This window comes from Astatotilapia calliptera, chromosome 23, assembly GCF_900246225.1.
Source record: "Astatotilapia calliptera chromosome 23, fAstCal1.2, whole genome shotgun sequence".
In the NCBI taxonomy this organism is placed as follows: Eukaryota; Metazoa; Chordata; class Actinopteri; order Cichliformes; family Cichlidae; genus Astatotilapia; species Astatotilapia calliptera.
Window position 1 is genome coordinate 30,380,555 of NC_039323.1, and position 14,839 is coordinate 30,395,393.

General features: G+C 41.9%; 1 protein-coding gene across 7 annotated transcripts in view; it reads left to right on the top strand.

Annotated features, from left to right (window-relative positions):
- Window positions 1-14,839, top strand: part of LOC113015665 (sodium channel protein type 2 subunit alpha-like) — a 40,978-nt gene that overhangs the window by 15,503 nt on the left and 10,636 nt on the right. For 6 of the 7 annotated variants that reach the window (XM_026157759.1, XM_026157760.1, XM_026157765.1 and 3 more), the window contains 11 exons: window positions 211-489; window positions 1,071-1,412; window positions 2,171-2,303; window positions 2,397-2,635; window positions 2,748-2,921; window positions 4,773-5,129; window positions 5,562-6,086; window positions 9,336-9,471; window positions 13,412-13,566; window positions 13,830-14,003; window positions 14,392-14,514. In XM_026157759.1, coding sequence (XP_026013544.1) covers window positions 211-489; window positions 1,071-1,412; window positions 2,171-2,303; window positions 2,397-2,635; window positions 2,748-2,921; window positions 4,773-5,129; window positions 5,562-6,086; window positions 9,336-9,471; window positions 13,412-13,566; window positions 13,830-14,003; window positions 14,392-14,514 — 2,637 coding nt within the window. The remainder of the gene's footprint in view (window positions 1-210; window positions 490-1,070; window positions 1,413-2,170; window positions 2,304-2,396; window positions 2,636-2,747; window positions 2,922-4,772; window positions 5,130-5,561; window positions 6,087-9,335; window positions 9,472-13,411; window positions 13,567-13,829; window positions 14,004-14,391; window positions 14,515-14,839) is intronic. The other variant, XM_026157766.1, reaches the window with a different exon arrangement.

Consider the following 14,839-nt stretch of genomic DNA (forward strand, 5'->3'; position numbering starts at 1 on the left):
TTTCTTGAAAAATGTTATAAATGCAAGAATGGTTTGACTGGAAATAAACAAAAGTCAATTTTTAGAAGGTATCAGACGTGTTTGGCTGTTACTGTTTTTGCTGCTGCGCTCAGCTGCCAGGCTACTCTCCTCCGCTTCAGTCTGCCAGAGCCTCTGAGACAGTCGCTGGGTTGCTATGACAACTGTGTTTGTGTTCGGATTGGCTGGCAGGTTGCCGCGGCAGCAGCCACAGAGAGTGGCGAATACAGCGGGAGAGGACGCCCTACCTCCGAGTCCTCCTCAGGGACATCTAAGCTCAGCTCGAAAAGCGCCAAAGAGCGACGCAACAGGCGGAAGAAGAGGAAGCAGAGGGAGGAAGAGGAGGAGAGGGGGTGCCGTGACAAGTTCCACAAATCTGAGTCTGAGGACAGCATCAAGAGGTCCAGCTTCCGTTTCTCTATTGATGCCAACAGGCTTTCTTATGAGAAGAGATGCTCTTCACCCAACCAGGTAAATAAAAAGAGTTCAATAAAATCAAGACAGTGTTGTCTAATATTTATTCAAATCAGTATGCATTTGTGAAGAAGTGATGTAAAATGAACAATCTTGCTTTTTCTTTGCAATGTCAAAGAATCCTTGAAAAATTCCTGAAATAGATACAGATCTGTATCAGCTTTCAAAGGTCATCCCTTGTAAGCTTGGCCAAACCCCACACTGGGTAAGATTTTTAATGAAATTATGTAGAATTGTATGACTAACCATACCAGCAACTAAATGAGCTGCAGACTGTGAACAGATCCATCTCTAATGGGGTAAAAAAACTAAACATTACTTGTTTATTATTGAGGCCTAGAGATGCCAGTAGAGAGAATATATTGAGACAGACTAACTATTTCATCTTTACGCTAAGTTAAGCTAACCTCATTAGTGTAAACTCATGTTGGCTGTAGCTCTGGAGGTTACCATTTTCCAGAAGTACACGGGTAGAAAATGCATACGCTTCAGTCAGGTTCAGTTAGATGCTGCATTCTCCTTCATGTCCTCTATAATTACTTTCCTTACTTATCTAACCCCATCTCCGCCCCCCCCAGTCTCTTCTCAGTATCCGTGGCTCAATCTTCTCACCTCGGAGGAACAGCCGTGCAAGTCTTTTCAGCTTCCGTGGCCGGGCGCGAGACATGGGCTCCGAGAACGACTTTGCGGATGACGAGCACAGCACCTTTGAGGAGAGCGACAGTCGCCGGGGCTCCTTGTTCTTGCCGCGCCGCCTCGAGCGCCGGTGCAGTGCCGTTAGCCAGACCAGCCTCGGAGCACCTCGGATAATGCTGCCCGCCAATGGCAAGATGCACTGTGCAGTAGACTGCAACGGTGTGGTGTCACTGGTCGGTGGAACTTCTGTAACAACCTCTCCTGTAGGTCTCCTGCTGCCTGAGGTGACTTAACGGTTTCATGGTTTATTTTCCCATTGACTTCCTCCAGTTCATACCTTTCCCTTTATTTGATTTCCTCATTATTCTGTTGTTGAAAAATAGATATGAGATATCATATTGTCATATTAAATTCTCATTACATTGGTACACATTTCTTGACAAGGTCTGTAGCTGTAAATGATGCAGGATTGTACAACAGTACTATTAATCTTACAAAACCCAACACTACTGCATGAGAGATCAGATAGAACCAGAAGGAAGGTAACTGGGTACATTTGCTTGAGTACTTCACTGGAGTGGAGATTTAAAATACTTTTACTTGTAGTGTAAGAATTTCTATGTTCTGCTGCTTTCTGCTTTTTCAATGCTTATTTTATACTTTATTTAGCTAAAGATACTTACTAGTTTGCAGATAATTTGCTTTATTATTAACATAAGAAATTTAAGTAATAAGTAATTAAAATCTTCAACAACTGAAACTTTAAAGAGGAAGATGCACATCAGCAGATAGTTGTGATCAATAATACGTATATAGTGCTGTGTATGATTATGACACTTAATCAATATTCTTTAAATATTTTGATTATACAAATTTTGTGCTATTAAGCTACAAAGTAGAAATCTAAGTTGTTATAAGTTCAAAAAAAGAAAAATTGTTTAGCAAAACAGTTCTGGTGCATTAAATGACAACGTGTATTGCAGCGATACTAAAAAGACAGCCTCACAGTGTGTGTTTCTTTTTCTTGTATGTTTTTTTATAGGGGACAACTACAGATACTGAGCTTAAGAAACGGCGGTCGGGTTTTCACCAGCCATCTATGGATTATTTAAATGAACCAGGTGGCCGACAGAGAGCCATGAGTGTGGCCAGTATCCTCACCAACACTATGGAAGGTCAGGTCATACACATTTGTAAATCCAGAGAAATAAAACAAACTGCATTCTGAACCCATTAAAACTCATGAAGATGTTTTTATTGTACTCCAGAACTTGAAGAGTCGAGACAAAAATGCCCTCCTTGCTGGTATAGATTTGCCAACACCGGCCTGATCTGGGATTGTTGTCCTGCGTGGCTGAAAATCAAAGAGATTGTCAGCATGGTGGTCATGGATCCATTTGTGGATCTAGCAATCACAATTTGCATAGTCCTCAACACCCTTTTCATGGCCATGGAGCATTACCCCATGACAGAAGAATTTGATAATGTCCTTTCTGTGGGAAACTTGGCAAGTATTCATTGTGTTTCACTTAAACTTGACAAAACCAGAACCATTGTCATTGTGAGTCATCTTTTATAATCCAGATTGATTTAAAACTGCTTTTATTCCCCATTGTTAGGTGTTTACAGGCATCTTCACAGCAGAGATGTGCTTTAAGATTATCGCTCTGGATCCCTACTATTACTTCCAGGAGGGCTGGAACATCTTTGATGGCATTATTGTTAGCCTCAGCCTGATGGAGCTTGGCTTGGCTAACGTTGAAGGGCTGTCTGTACTCAGGTCCTTCAGATTGGTAAGATCACTCACAGATACGCTGGGTTCAGAACGCCTCAGTCTCCAATAACACCAAGATGTTTCAAAAAATTCTCTTTAATAATGAGGGAATGATGTAATAACAGCATATGAAAGGCATCACTGAAAGTTACTTTTGTCTTTGGTGTAAAGTGAGATCTCCCTGTTTCATCCGATTAGCTTTTTGACTTTTGCTAGTTGTAAAGAGAGACAACAAGTACGTAATGGACTTGACTGACCACTCAGTGGTTTACATTACAAATCACATTCACACATTAACACATCACTTAATTTAATGCACTTTAAGCACTTTAGTTGGTCAGAAGGTTCCTTTGTGAGTGCGCATGCGCCATTAGCGTGCTGCCTGCTGTAACCCCTAATTTCCCTCGGGATGAATAAAGTATTCTGATTCTGATTCTGATGTCTGCCTCACATCTATTCCCACTGAAATTTCAAATGACCACTTAGCCTAACATGCTTGTTTTTGGATTGTAGTTTCAGTAGATTATTAAAGTTATTGGAAAAACAGATCTGTTCATGTAATATGTGGCAAAAGACAAGAAGTAATTAGAAGCACAAAAACAACTTGTCTCACTCAAAATGAGGATTGCATATGAAACATGGACATGGCCACCCATTGGTTTGCAGACTTCATATTGAGCTGAGGATTTTCACTAAGAAAGCAGTGGATCTCTCTGAGAAACTGAGGGCACTGCATGTCTCAAGGCCTCAGACACACAGGCTAAGATACTGGTTGGTGACTTCTCATAACCCACGGTCACTACAAATGTGCATTCCTAGCCAGTTGGTAAGTCATTGCTGGCTGTCACCAGGTGAAATCTGCTGCAAATAGGGTGTTGCTCACAAGAAGCCAAACCTTCTTGTGAATGCTTTGGCTGCGAGCAGATTGCTGTGGTTGCCCAAGACACTGTCTTAAAATAAAATAAAAATACATGTCATTTTATTCTCCGAGCTGTAGTGAAACTGTAAGTACCATCGTGCAATCTGGAAGTGGAGAACAGTTGGTCCTTACCATTGCTACCAACACATTTCAAGAGATACAGCTTTTTCTTTGAAGGCAAATGTGCTCAACTTCAGGTTGGCGTCCCACTTCTCACAGTATCACTATTGCTTGATGGGTAGTTTGCAAAAGTTGCATAGAGATTGGCATTTTCTATAGTGCAATAACCAATACCACTTTTGACCAGTGTCACGCTAGCAACTGCCAGCAGCCTGTAGAAACTACTTGACAGCCATTCACAGAATACATATTTTTACCTAGGGGGTAATCAGGGGTCGCTGACCAGTCACTGACCTGCATTAATGTGGCTCTAGCAACCAGTTTCAGAGAGACTTCTAGCACGCTCCTGCGTAAACATTTGTGACTGGTCAGGGAATACATTTCTCTTGTGACCGGTGGTTGCCAGATGATCACTGATCGGTCTTTAGGGCTGTGTGACTAAACTCAATCAGGAAAATGTGTACAATGAATCACGTGAAAAGTAGATGGTAGTGGTAAATGGACTGGTTCTTATATAGTGCTTTTCTACTCTACCTGAGCACTCAAAGCACTTTATACAACTTGCCTCATTCACCCATTCATACAAGCAGAAAAAGCAGAAAAGAGTCTATGGGCTGCTGGTATTCACTTCTATACAATCTGACTTTCAGAGTAGTCAACCCCTGATGGCCATCAGAAGACACACACATTTAAACACGTGACTTTCTTTTTTGGACTAAGAAACTAGGCCTGTTGGTGGTCTATAAATAAAACATGTGTCAGTAACTGATAAGATTAAAATCTGATATATAATATATATATATATATATATAATTTCTTTTCCTCAAACAGCTGAGAGTCTTCAAACTAGCCAAGTCTTGGCCGACTTTGAACATGCTCATCAAGATCATCGGTAACTCTGTGGGTGCTCTGGGAAATTTGACTCTGGTGCTGGCCATCATCGTGTTCATCTTCGCTGTGGTGGGCATGCAGATGTTTGGCAAAAACTACAAGGAGTGCGTGTGTAAGATTTCAGAGGACTGCATGTTGCCCCGCTGGCACATGCACGATTTCTTCCACTCCTTCCTTATCGTGTTCCGGGTGCTGTGTGGAGAGTGGATTGAAACCATGTGGGACTGCATGGAGGTGGCAGGACAGACTATGTGTCTTATCGTCTTCATGATGGTCATGGTGATTGGAAACCTGGTGGTATGGGCTCAATATTTTCTTTTAAGTTTTTCACCTTTGGACAGCCATTAAGCTACGTACACACTGGAAGCGATCTGCTTGTGGCACATGTTGTTGAATCTAATGAAACTGGTTGCTTGTGGACATTCTATGCTCCGGTTGCGTAGGTGAGCTAACATATTTACTACCAGGTCATATATCAGTTAGCTGTATTCTTCACTCTAATTGGTCTTTGCTTCAGGTGCTCGCTTGTAACTTGAGCAAGTTTCTTTTTAGGAAGTTTATCTCTAAACATCATTCGCTTTCTATGGTATCTAGTCGCCAGGTTGCTGCAAATCATTTCCGGGGTGTACGTAGCTGTAGAGTTTTTATCAAATGTCGACTTCATAGGGCAAAGAGTTAAATCTGTATAAAATAGAGTTTTTATGTTTTCCTGCCATGACTCTTTCCTAGGTTCTAAATCTCTTCCTGGCTCTCCTACTGAGTTCATTCAGTGCCGACAACCTGGCGGCAACCGATGAGGACAGCGAGATGAACAACCTGCAAATTGCTGTGGGCAGGATCCAGCGGGGCATCGCATTTGTCAAAAACGCAGTGCGGCAGTTCCTCCAGAGCTTGTGCTTTGGCAGGGGCGGAAAGGGCTCTGGTCTTGCTGAGGAAAGCAAACCCCTGGATGAACTACACAGCAATGGCAAGGGCAACTGCATTTCCAATCACACAACAGTGGAAATCACCAAAGACCCCAGTGGGGTGTACATGAGGGAGGGCAACGGACGACCAGGAGGGCTGGTGGTTGGGGTCAGTGTAGGACGGGACAGTACGGGAAAATACCCAGTTGAGGACTGTGACTACATGTCATTTATTCATAACCCCAGCCTGACAGTCACGGTGCCTATTGCTGTGGGCGAGTCAGACTTTGAGAACCTAAACACAGAAGATTTCAGTAGCGACTCATCTGACGTGGAGGGCAGCAAAGAGGTAAGATGAAAAATGAAGTGACTGCAGTATGTCAGATTAACAGAAATCTCTTGAATGACACAGCTTTTGTATTTGATTAGCTCCTTTATGTGTAAACTTAACTCCCAATAGAAGTCAATCACTATATGAATAAGTCAAGAGATTGCCTTTTGAGAAATTTTCCAGAGACAGTCAAGCAGTTTTAAAATAACACACCTGCTGACTCATTTGTACATGCATCATGCCGTGTTGCTGATGAAATCTGCTCGAGATTTTAGTCAGACCTGCAGCTCTTGGCAGTAGAATAAGATACAACGTTACAAATAATGACTCAAATTTGCATTTTGACCAATGAAACAGTTTAACGTTGACCATATACATAAGGCTATGTGTCTCTGTAATATTTCATGTAGACTTGCTTAATATCTTGTTTTCTTTAGGGGACATGTGTGCCTGTGTGGAGAAAGACTTAATGAAGCAGCCGTATTATTAGAAATGTAGAGATGTTGCTCTATCAGCTTGCGTCCGGACATTAATAAAATGTTTAAACAAAACAAGTTACCTCACCCTTAAGACATGTTTTTCTTTTCTAATTCATTGCCTATTCTAGTAGAGCAGCAGCTACATTTGCTCTTGAGCCTTGCCAGGCTGACAGAGCACTGAGACTGTGCTCCCCGGTGATGTCAACCTGTTACTGTGGGTGTGGTGCCAATTATCTGTGATTCAAAACAACCCAGAAGACTATGTCCACTATATTATGTCGACGGCACCTCATCATCCATATATGAATCAGGCAATGGTGATCTTTAAACCCTGTATCGAGTAGTTGGTGAGCCATTATATTCATGCAGCAAACGATGCTGTGTTGTCATAATATTTAATGTCATAAACTCAAATTATAGCGAACATCAATTTAAACATTAGGAGCTACACCGGTGAGGGGTTGGTGGATGTTCTTATTGTGTATGCGTTGTGTGAGACGTGTCAACCCACTGTTTTTGCATTGCTGTTAGGAAATGTGTATTTGGGGACAGCTAAAGTCATATTCTCTGAGGATAAGTGGTCCCCTTGTTGTGTGTTGTGGGCTGACCAGTGAAAACAGATTTGAGGTTGTATGTTAGCTTTTGGTGTGTATGACTTACTTTGTTTAACCCCCCGTTTGTTATTGCAGCGGTGTCACAGGCGCTCTCAAGGTTTTCAGTGAGAGGAGAATTGTAAGACCTCTTTATTGTACCATAGCACTAACCATGAGGACTGCCTATGCCATTTACAGACAAACAACATACTTACTTTTTTGTCATACCTTCAATGGATTGCCCATTTTTGTTCTTTGCCTGGTCTGCCCTCCGTTCCCCTACCCCACCCTACCCCTCCTTCTTTGCTTTATCCCCTCCCTTTCCCAAACAGCAGGGCACTCACTGCTGTAACCTCTGAGTCCTTCTGTAACCCCCCCCTACCCCACCCGCCCCTTTCATAATTTATCTCTGAGCATCAGGCTGTATTGCAGTTCCAAACCATTAAGAATGAGCAACACCACCTCTTTTTCCATTGATAGATAAACTCATCTAACATGACGTTTGCTTTTGATTTCATTGCTTGGTTTTTGACTTGGTTTTGGGACTTGATTGGCATCAAACACTCCGAGCTTGAGAATGAAGGAAGAGAGGAAGAGGAGAATGAAGAGGAGTAAGGGGGAAAAAGATGGAATGGGGAAATGAATTTTGCTTTAGCTGGACAAAATTCATTTGTCTGGTTCATAGCCCATGCATACATACATGAAAAACTTGTTTTTTGTCTTACTTGAGTAATAGCGGAATGATGAAAGATTCTTAACAGAATTCTTTCCGAGAAGAAAATAAAGAAATGCTGATGTGTAAATGATGACTTTTGCAGGGTGGTAAAACAGGTAACACATGGCTGGTTATACTGAATCAGAGTTATGTAAATGAGGGCAAATGCTTTATATATACATGCTTAAGAAGCCAACTCTGTTGTTGGCGCTTCTGCCCCTGTGTTATCGACTTTTGTTACACTGCAAATATTTCATCACCTGATAATTAAGTCTACCAGTTATTATCCCGATAAAAATATGTTAGGTTAAGACTAAAAGCCTTGTATGTAGTTGACATCCAGAAGAGGTAACATGGGTTTCTTATTAAAGGTGAGAAATAGAGCGGGAGGAAACCACCCTTCCAGAAAACACTTGCAAGCAGCATGCTTCCATCATTCCCATGCCGTATTAGCTGGGTCCCACGGCAATCAGGGCTGCTGCACTGTCAGACCGACATGAGGAAACAACACCATCTCTGCCCAAAGAAAACAGACAGGAAGCCTTGCGTCACCCAAAAAGTCTCACTATATGCAGATGATTTTGTAATGGACATCACTGCATGTGAGGGTTTTAGAAAAGCGTTAGCAGTGTGCATAATTCACGGTAAGGAGGGCAGAGAGAAGGTTGAGGTGGAGGACACAAATCTTAGTCCTGGATGTTTCTGGGTATGTGTGGATGCTAATTCCGGATGTTTTACAAATGGGAACCCAAAAAATACCTGCCAGACCACATGCTGTCTTATAAACAGTGCACAGTACTGGTTTTTGCTGGTAAGCTAATGTGGTTCTCCGTCTACTTCAACACAAACAGAAGGAGCTTGTACACTGCTTTCAAGGAATGGAAATAAATGGTGTTTTCATGTCACTGAGGAAAATTTTCAGCGGCAGTTCTGAAGGTGGATTTTAGGATTGAGGGTGGGAAAAGAATTTCAGATCATAATTTTTAGAAAAGAAATGGGATAAATATCTTTAACAAATTGATTTTGAGTCAGTTTCAGTGGACATGAAAACACTGGAGCACACGTTCTGCTTGGTACTATTTCAGGCTTGGATTGATAATGCACTGGAATACTGCATGAACTATTCCTCGAACTGAGGTCACATCAAACGTACCCACAGTGCATTTCCATAACGCCAACTTCCCCATGCCACGTATTCTGATTTGAGCCATCAGATAAATCTAATTCCTAAGCCTGTAGGTACATTTGATCGATGCTGCATGTGATGATGATGATACAATGACTTTAAAGAGCCCAACTCTGTGAGCTATTACAGTGCCTAGTCCTCACACTATGGTATTCAATCGTGGCACTGGGGTACGTGTGACTGGAGAATCACAATGATAACCAGCTCAGAAGGTTGGCTCCTATAACCAAGGGACTTCAGTGTGATGCATTGTAGTGTGACTTTGTCCTCTCGTGTCCTTCCTCATCCATGCAGAAGCTCGACGTAGAGCCCCAGCCACTGAGCTCATCGGAGGGGAGCACAGTCGATATCCGCCCCCCTGGAGATGGGGTTGATTCAGTGGAGCTGGAACCTGAGGAGTCACTGGACCCAGAAGCCTGCTTTACAGAGGGTAAGTGGGATGCAAGGGTGATAGGCAGGGATGATGATGGAAAGTGGGAAGGTGGACCAGAGCGAGGAAGATGGGGAGACAAAACACTTCCAGAGCACATTTCAAGACTTGGAGTAAATCGCATTAACTGCTTGTGCTTAGCACAGGTCTGTCTGACTAACAACTGAGTGACAGTGAATTCAAATGCTCAGCGGAACAGATAAAAATGTGGTCTGTGGGGTTCTGTTGTTTTGTAATGTAACCTGACATTTTATCTGACATACCTTTAGTACCATTAAAGCTACTTTCAGCAGCTCTGCTGTTCATAAAGGGGTCACTACAGCGGGTAGCTCTGACTATTTAATTTGGGAGATTTTTATGTCGCGTGGCCTTCCTGAGGGGATTTGTGTCTCCTCCTGGGATCGAGGCAGAGATATTTTGCTTGTTAGGTGTGTAAACCACTACTGGAGCCACCTCCAGTACAATCGTGAATATGCATATAACAGATGTAAGCAATATATTATGACTTGCATTATGAGTGTGCGTAAATCATAGCAGCAGATGAAAGCATAAGACCCCGAATGAATTAACAACAAAGAACAACATATTTTAACGCTATTCTATGTTACTAATATGTCAAATAGAACATTAAGACCCTTTCAGTGAGCAATCATATTTTAACTTTCAGTGGATTTTCAAACAACTGCATGGAAAGATTTTATGAAATGTTGGTGAAAAAAAATAAACTGAACTGAATTCTGTATGCTGCCTGAAAGTTTTGTGGACTCCTTTGATTTTGTTTTTCAATTTTTTTAAGCTTTTGCATTTTCATAAGATAGCATAGAAGAGAGACAGGAAAGCAGAGAGTGTGAGAGTGTGTGGGAGAAGATGTACAGCAAAGGGCCTTGGGTCAGAACCAACCCTGGGCCACTGCATTCAGCCTTGTGGCATCTGGTTGCCTTCTCAGGTTGTGAGCTAAACAGGCATGCTTAACATGTGACTTTGATTTGAATCACACCACTTTAATAGTTTGCAGTGAAGCATGGTCACAGATCTAGAGCAGTAAGCTTGGTTGGTTTATCAGTTTTTGCATAAAAAAATGATTGAAATCAATAATTAATGACATTAGGACATTTCTGGATGTTTGGATATTTATTTCAGTCACTTTAAGGTTATTTACAAAATAAAACCCCTCAAACAAAAAAAGCTGACTGATTTCTTGTGGGTAATTTTGTTAACACATTCAGTTGGATCAAAAAGGGATTACATCAAAGCTCTTCTTTGGTCCCAACTACTAAACAGCATCTTCTAAGTTCGCTGTTGCCATCTGCATACATAAAAATTCCCATTCACTACTTACATTCAGAATCGAGCCAGAACATCATAGGTCTGAAATAGATTTCCCAAAATTCCTCCACAAATAGTGATGTAGTTGCTACAGGATAGCGATTGCTGTTAAACTGTGAGGTGACATAAGTGCAACCTTGCTTTTTGAGAATGACACAAATATTAGTTTTCACAAAGTTTGCTGCTAAACTGCTTTTAGATCTTTGTCTCAGTTGTTTCTGTGATGTACTGAAATATAATTACAAGAACTTCATACGTTTCAAATTACATGACAAATGCAAAGAGTCAGTACTTGCAGTGTTGGCCCTTCTTTTTCAGGACCTCTGCAATTTGACTGGGCATGCTCTCAATCAACTTCTGGGCCAAATCCTGACTGATAGCAACCCATTCTTTCATAATCACTTCTTGGAGTTTGTCAGAATTAGTGGGTTTTTGTTTGTCCACCCGCCTCTTGAGAATTGACCACAAGTTCTCAATGGGATTAAGATCTGGGGAGTTTCCAGGCCATGGACCCAAAATTTCAACGTTTTGTTCCCCGAGCCACTTAGTTATCACTTTTGCCTTATGGTACGGTGCTCCATCGTGCTGGAAAATGCATTGTTCTTCACCAAACTGTTGTTGCATTGTTGGAAGAAGTTGCTGTTGGAGGGTGTTTTGGTACCATTCTTTATTCATGGCTGTGTTTTTGGGCATAATTGTGAGTGAGCCCACTCCCTTGGATGAGAAGCAACCCCACACATGAATGGTCTCAGGATGCTTTACTGTTGGCATGACACAGGACTGATGGTAGCACTCACCCTTTCTTCTCCGGACAAGCCTTTTTCCAGATGCCCCAAACAATCGGAGAGAGGCTTCATCTGAGAATATGACTTTGCCCCAGTCCTCTGCAGTCCATTAACCATACTTTCTGCATAAGATCAATCTCTCCCTGATATTTTTTTTGGAGAGAAGTGGCTTCTTTACTGCCCTTCTTGACACCAGGCTATCTTGCATAAGTCTTTGCCTCACTGTGTGTGCAGATGCACTCACACCTGCCTGCTGCCATTCCTGAGCAAGCTCTGCACTGGTGGCACTCCGATCCAGCAGCTGAATCCTCTTTAGGAGACGATCCTGGCGCTTGCTGGACTTTCTTGGATGCGCTGAAGCCTTCTTAACAAGAATTGAACCTCTTTCCTTGAAGTTCTCGATGAGCCTATAAATTGTTGATTTAGGTGCAATCTTAGTAGCCACAATATCCTTGCCTGTGAAGCCGTTTTTATGCAACGCAATGATGGCTGCACGTGTTTCTTTGCAGGTCACCATGGTTAACAATGGAAGAACAATGATTTCAAGCATCACCCTCCTTTTAACATGTCAAGTCTGCCATTCTAACCCAATCAGCCTGACATAATGATCTCCAGCCTTGTGCTCATCAACATTCTCACCTGAGTTAACAAGACGATTACTGAAATGATCTCAGCAGGTCCTTTGATGACAGCAATGAAATGAAGTGGAAAGGTTTTTTTTGAGATTAAGTTAATTTTCATGGCAAAGAAGGACTATGCAATTCATCTGATCACTCTTCATAACATTCTGGAGTATATGCAAATTGCTATTATACAAACTTAAACAGCAACTTTTCCAATTTCCAATATTTGTGTCATTCTCAAAACTTTTGGCTACGACTGTACAACCAGTTGACAACTATTTGAGTTGGATGGACTACTCCAGCGACTGTGCCAATAATATGGACTTATTGGCACAAACTGACTCCAATCTGTGTGAAAGTGAATCCAGTCGGTCCGAGTCAGACCTAAATGTTTGGAAACTGGTTGCCTCTCACCAGCTAATCTGAGCAACAGCTTTGCAATCAAAGTAGCACCCAGAAATACAACACAATACAAATACAACAGAATACAACACCCTCAACCCCTGGGCAACCATTTGGTCACCACAACTTATTGCAGTCAATCACAGAATATGAAAATTCTTCAATAAAAACAGTGTGTGGGGGGAGGGTCGACCCTGATCACAATGAAACTTCAAGAAGTCATGAACAGGACAGAAGCAGTGTTATGTGAAATAACAACAAAAGACTCAATTATTGTAACAGCAGTGAAAATTCAGTTTATTCTGGGATTTTGTTGGCTAAAATGTTAGCAACAACCTTTACCGTATTAAGGCATGCAGTTCGTATTCATATAACTTATCTGGATAACAGAAAGCAGTCCCGCAATATGTTATCCAGTGGGGCCGTGTTTATGTGTTGATTCACCATGGGAGTTTTGATACCTGGGTTTCATTTCATTTCATTTCTCGGGCAGCACTGTGGCACGGTGGTTAGCACTGTTGCCTCACAGCAAGAAGGTTCTGAGTCAATCCACCATTCAGGCCGGTGTCTTTCTGTGTGGAGTTTGCCAGTCTCCCCGTGTTTGCGTGGGTCTCTTTCCGGTACTCCGGCTTCCTCCCACCGTCCCAAAGACATGCAGCTTGTGGGATAGGTTAATTGGATAATACAGAAATTGGCCACAGTGTGAATGTGATGTGAATGGTTGTCTGTCCTTGTGTGTTTGCCCTGCGACAGGACTGGCGACCTTTGTCGCAGGGTGTACCCCTGTTTTCTCTGTGCCTGCAGGCTGTGTGCGCAGGTTCCAGTGCTGCCAGATCAGTGAGGAGGGAGACAAGTTTAAGAGCTGGTGGACACTCAGGAAAACCTGCTTTATCATAGTAGAGCATAACTGGTTTGAATCCTTCATCATATTCATGATTCTGCTGAGCAGTGGAGCACTGGTGAGTGGGTGTTAGACATCTTGATAAACACTGCTGGGGTCTGTCTTATGAACAGAGTTTGTTCTTCACTGCACTCGTTTGGCTTGCTTTTATATACTTTCTGTTTTTATTTCACAGTCTGAAAGCACCACATTTAGGACAGCTTCAGTTCTCTAAGCAGTTACTGTACCTGTTAACATTCTGAATAGATCTTTGATGAATCACTTATTTCACACTTCACTATTTCTATCTAAAGTTTCTATAAAATATTCCATGCTGCACAGGCTTTTGAGGACATTTACATCGAGCAGCGGCGGACCATCAAAACCGTGCTAGAGTACGCAGACAAAGTGTTCACTTACGTCTTCATCCTTGAAATGCTGTTAAAGTGGGTGGCATATGGCTTTGTCAAGTACTTCACCAATGCCTGGTGCTGGCTGGACTTCTTAATTGTAGACGTAAGTATATTCAGTGTTCGCTCTTATCAAAATTAAGCCTCCAATCTGGTGTACAATGAGACAATAGAACCAGAAAGCACCTTAACAGCATATGGACTGGTAACTGGAACAGACCGCTACCATGGCCCACACCAAGACTTAAGTTAGCAAAGTCAGCTGAATCTTCTTCCCTCCATTCTTTGTGATAACATAAGCCAGCTCATTAAACATTTGACAAGAAAGAAAATTAACTTTAATAACAGCCATGCTGACATAATTGTAGTTAACTTATTGTTCTGTCATTTCTTTACTTGAAGTTGTTTTTCTAACACTCATTATAGCACAGAGCAAGTGAAATCCTTTCATTTTTCACCCTTCACCCTGCTTATCTGATATTATCTCCTCTCAGGTGTCCTTGGTCAGCCTGGTAGCAAATGCTCTGGGCTACTCTGAGCTTAGTGCCATCAAATCTCTGAGGACACTGCGAGCTCTACGGCCCCTGAGGGCCTTGTCTCGGTTTGAGGGCATGAGGGTAAGAACAGCAGGAATACTGTTTGTGGGCAAGTTGAAAAAAAAGAATTAAGATCAATTCTCACACCAACCAATTACATCTTCCATATGCTTCAAAATGTCTAGGTTTCAGATATTCAGTTAAATTGTAAAATATGATGGAATTCAGTTTTACTTTTATCTGTTTATGTACCAATAGTTAAGGGAAAAAAATACCACTCTCTTGTTAGTTAGTACAGTCGATGCCTTGAGCACCTGCAAATTGTTAAAAACACACATTTCTGACATGCATATAAATCCCTATTTTTATAGTTTAAACCCTAAATATGCCCGAAATACGTAAGAGA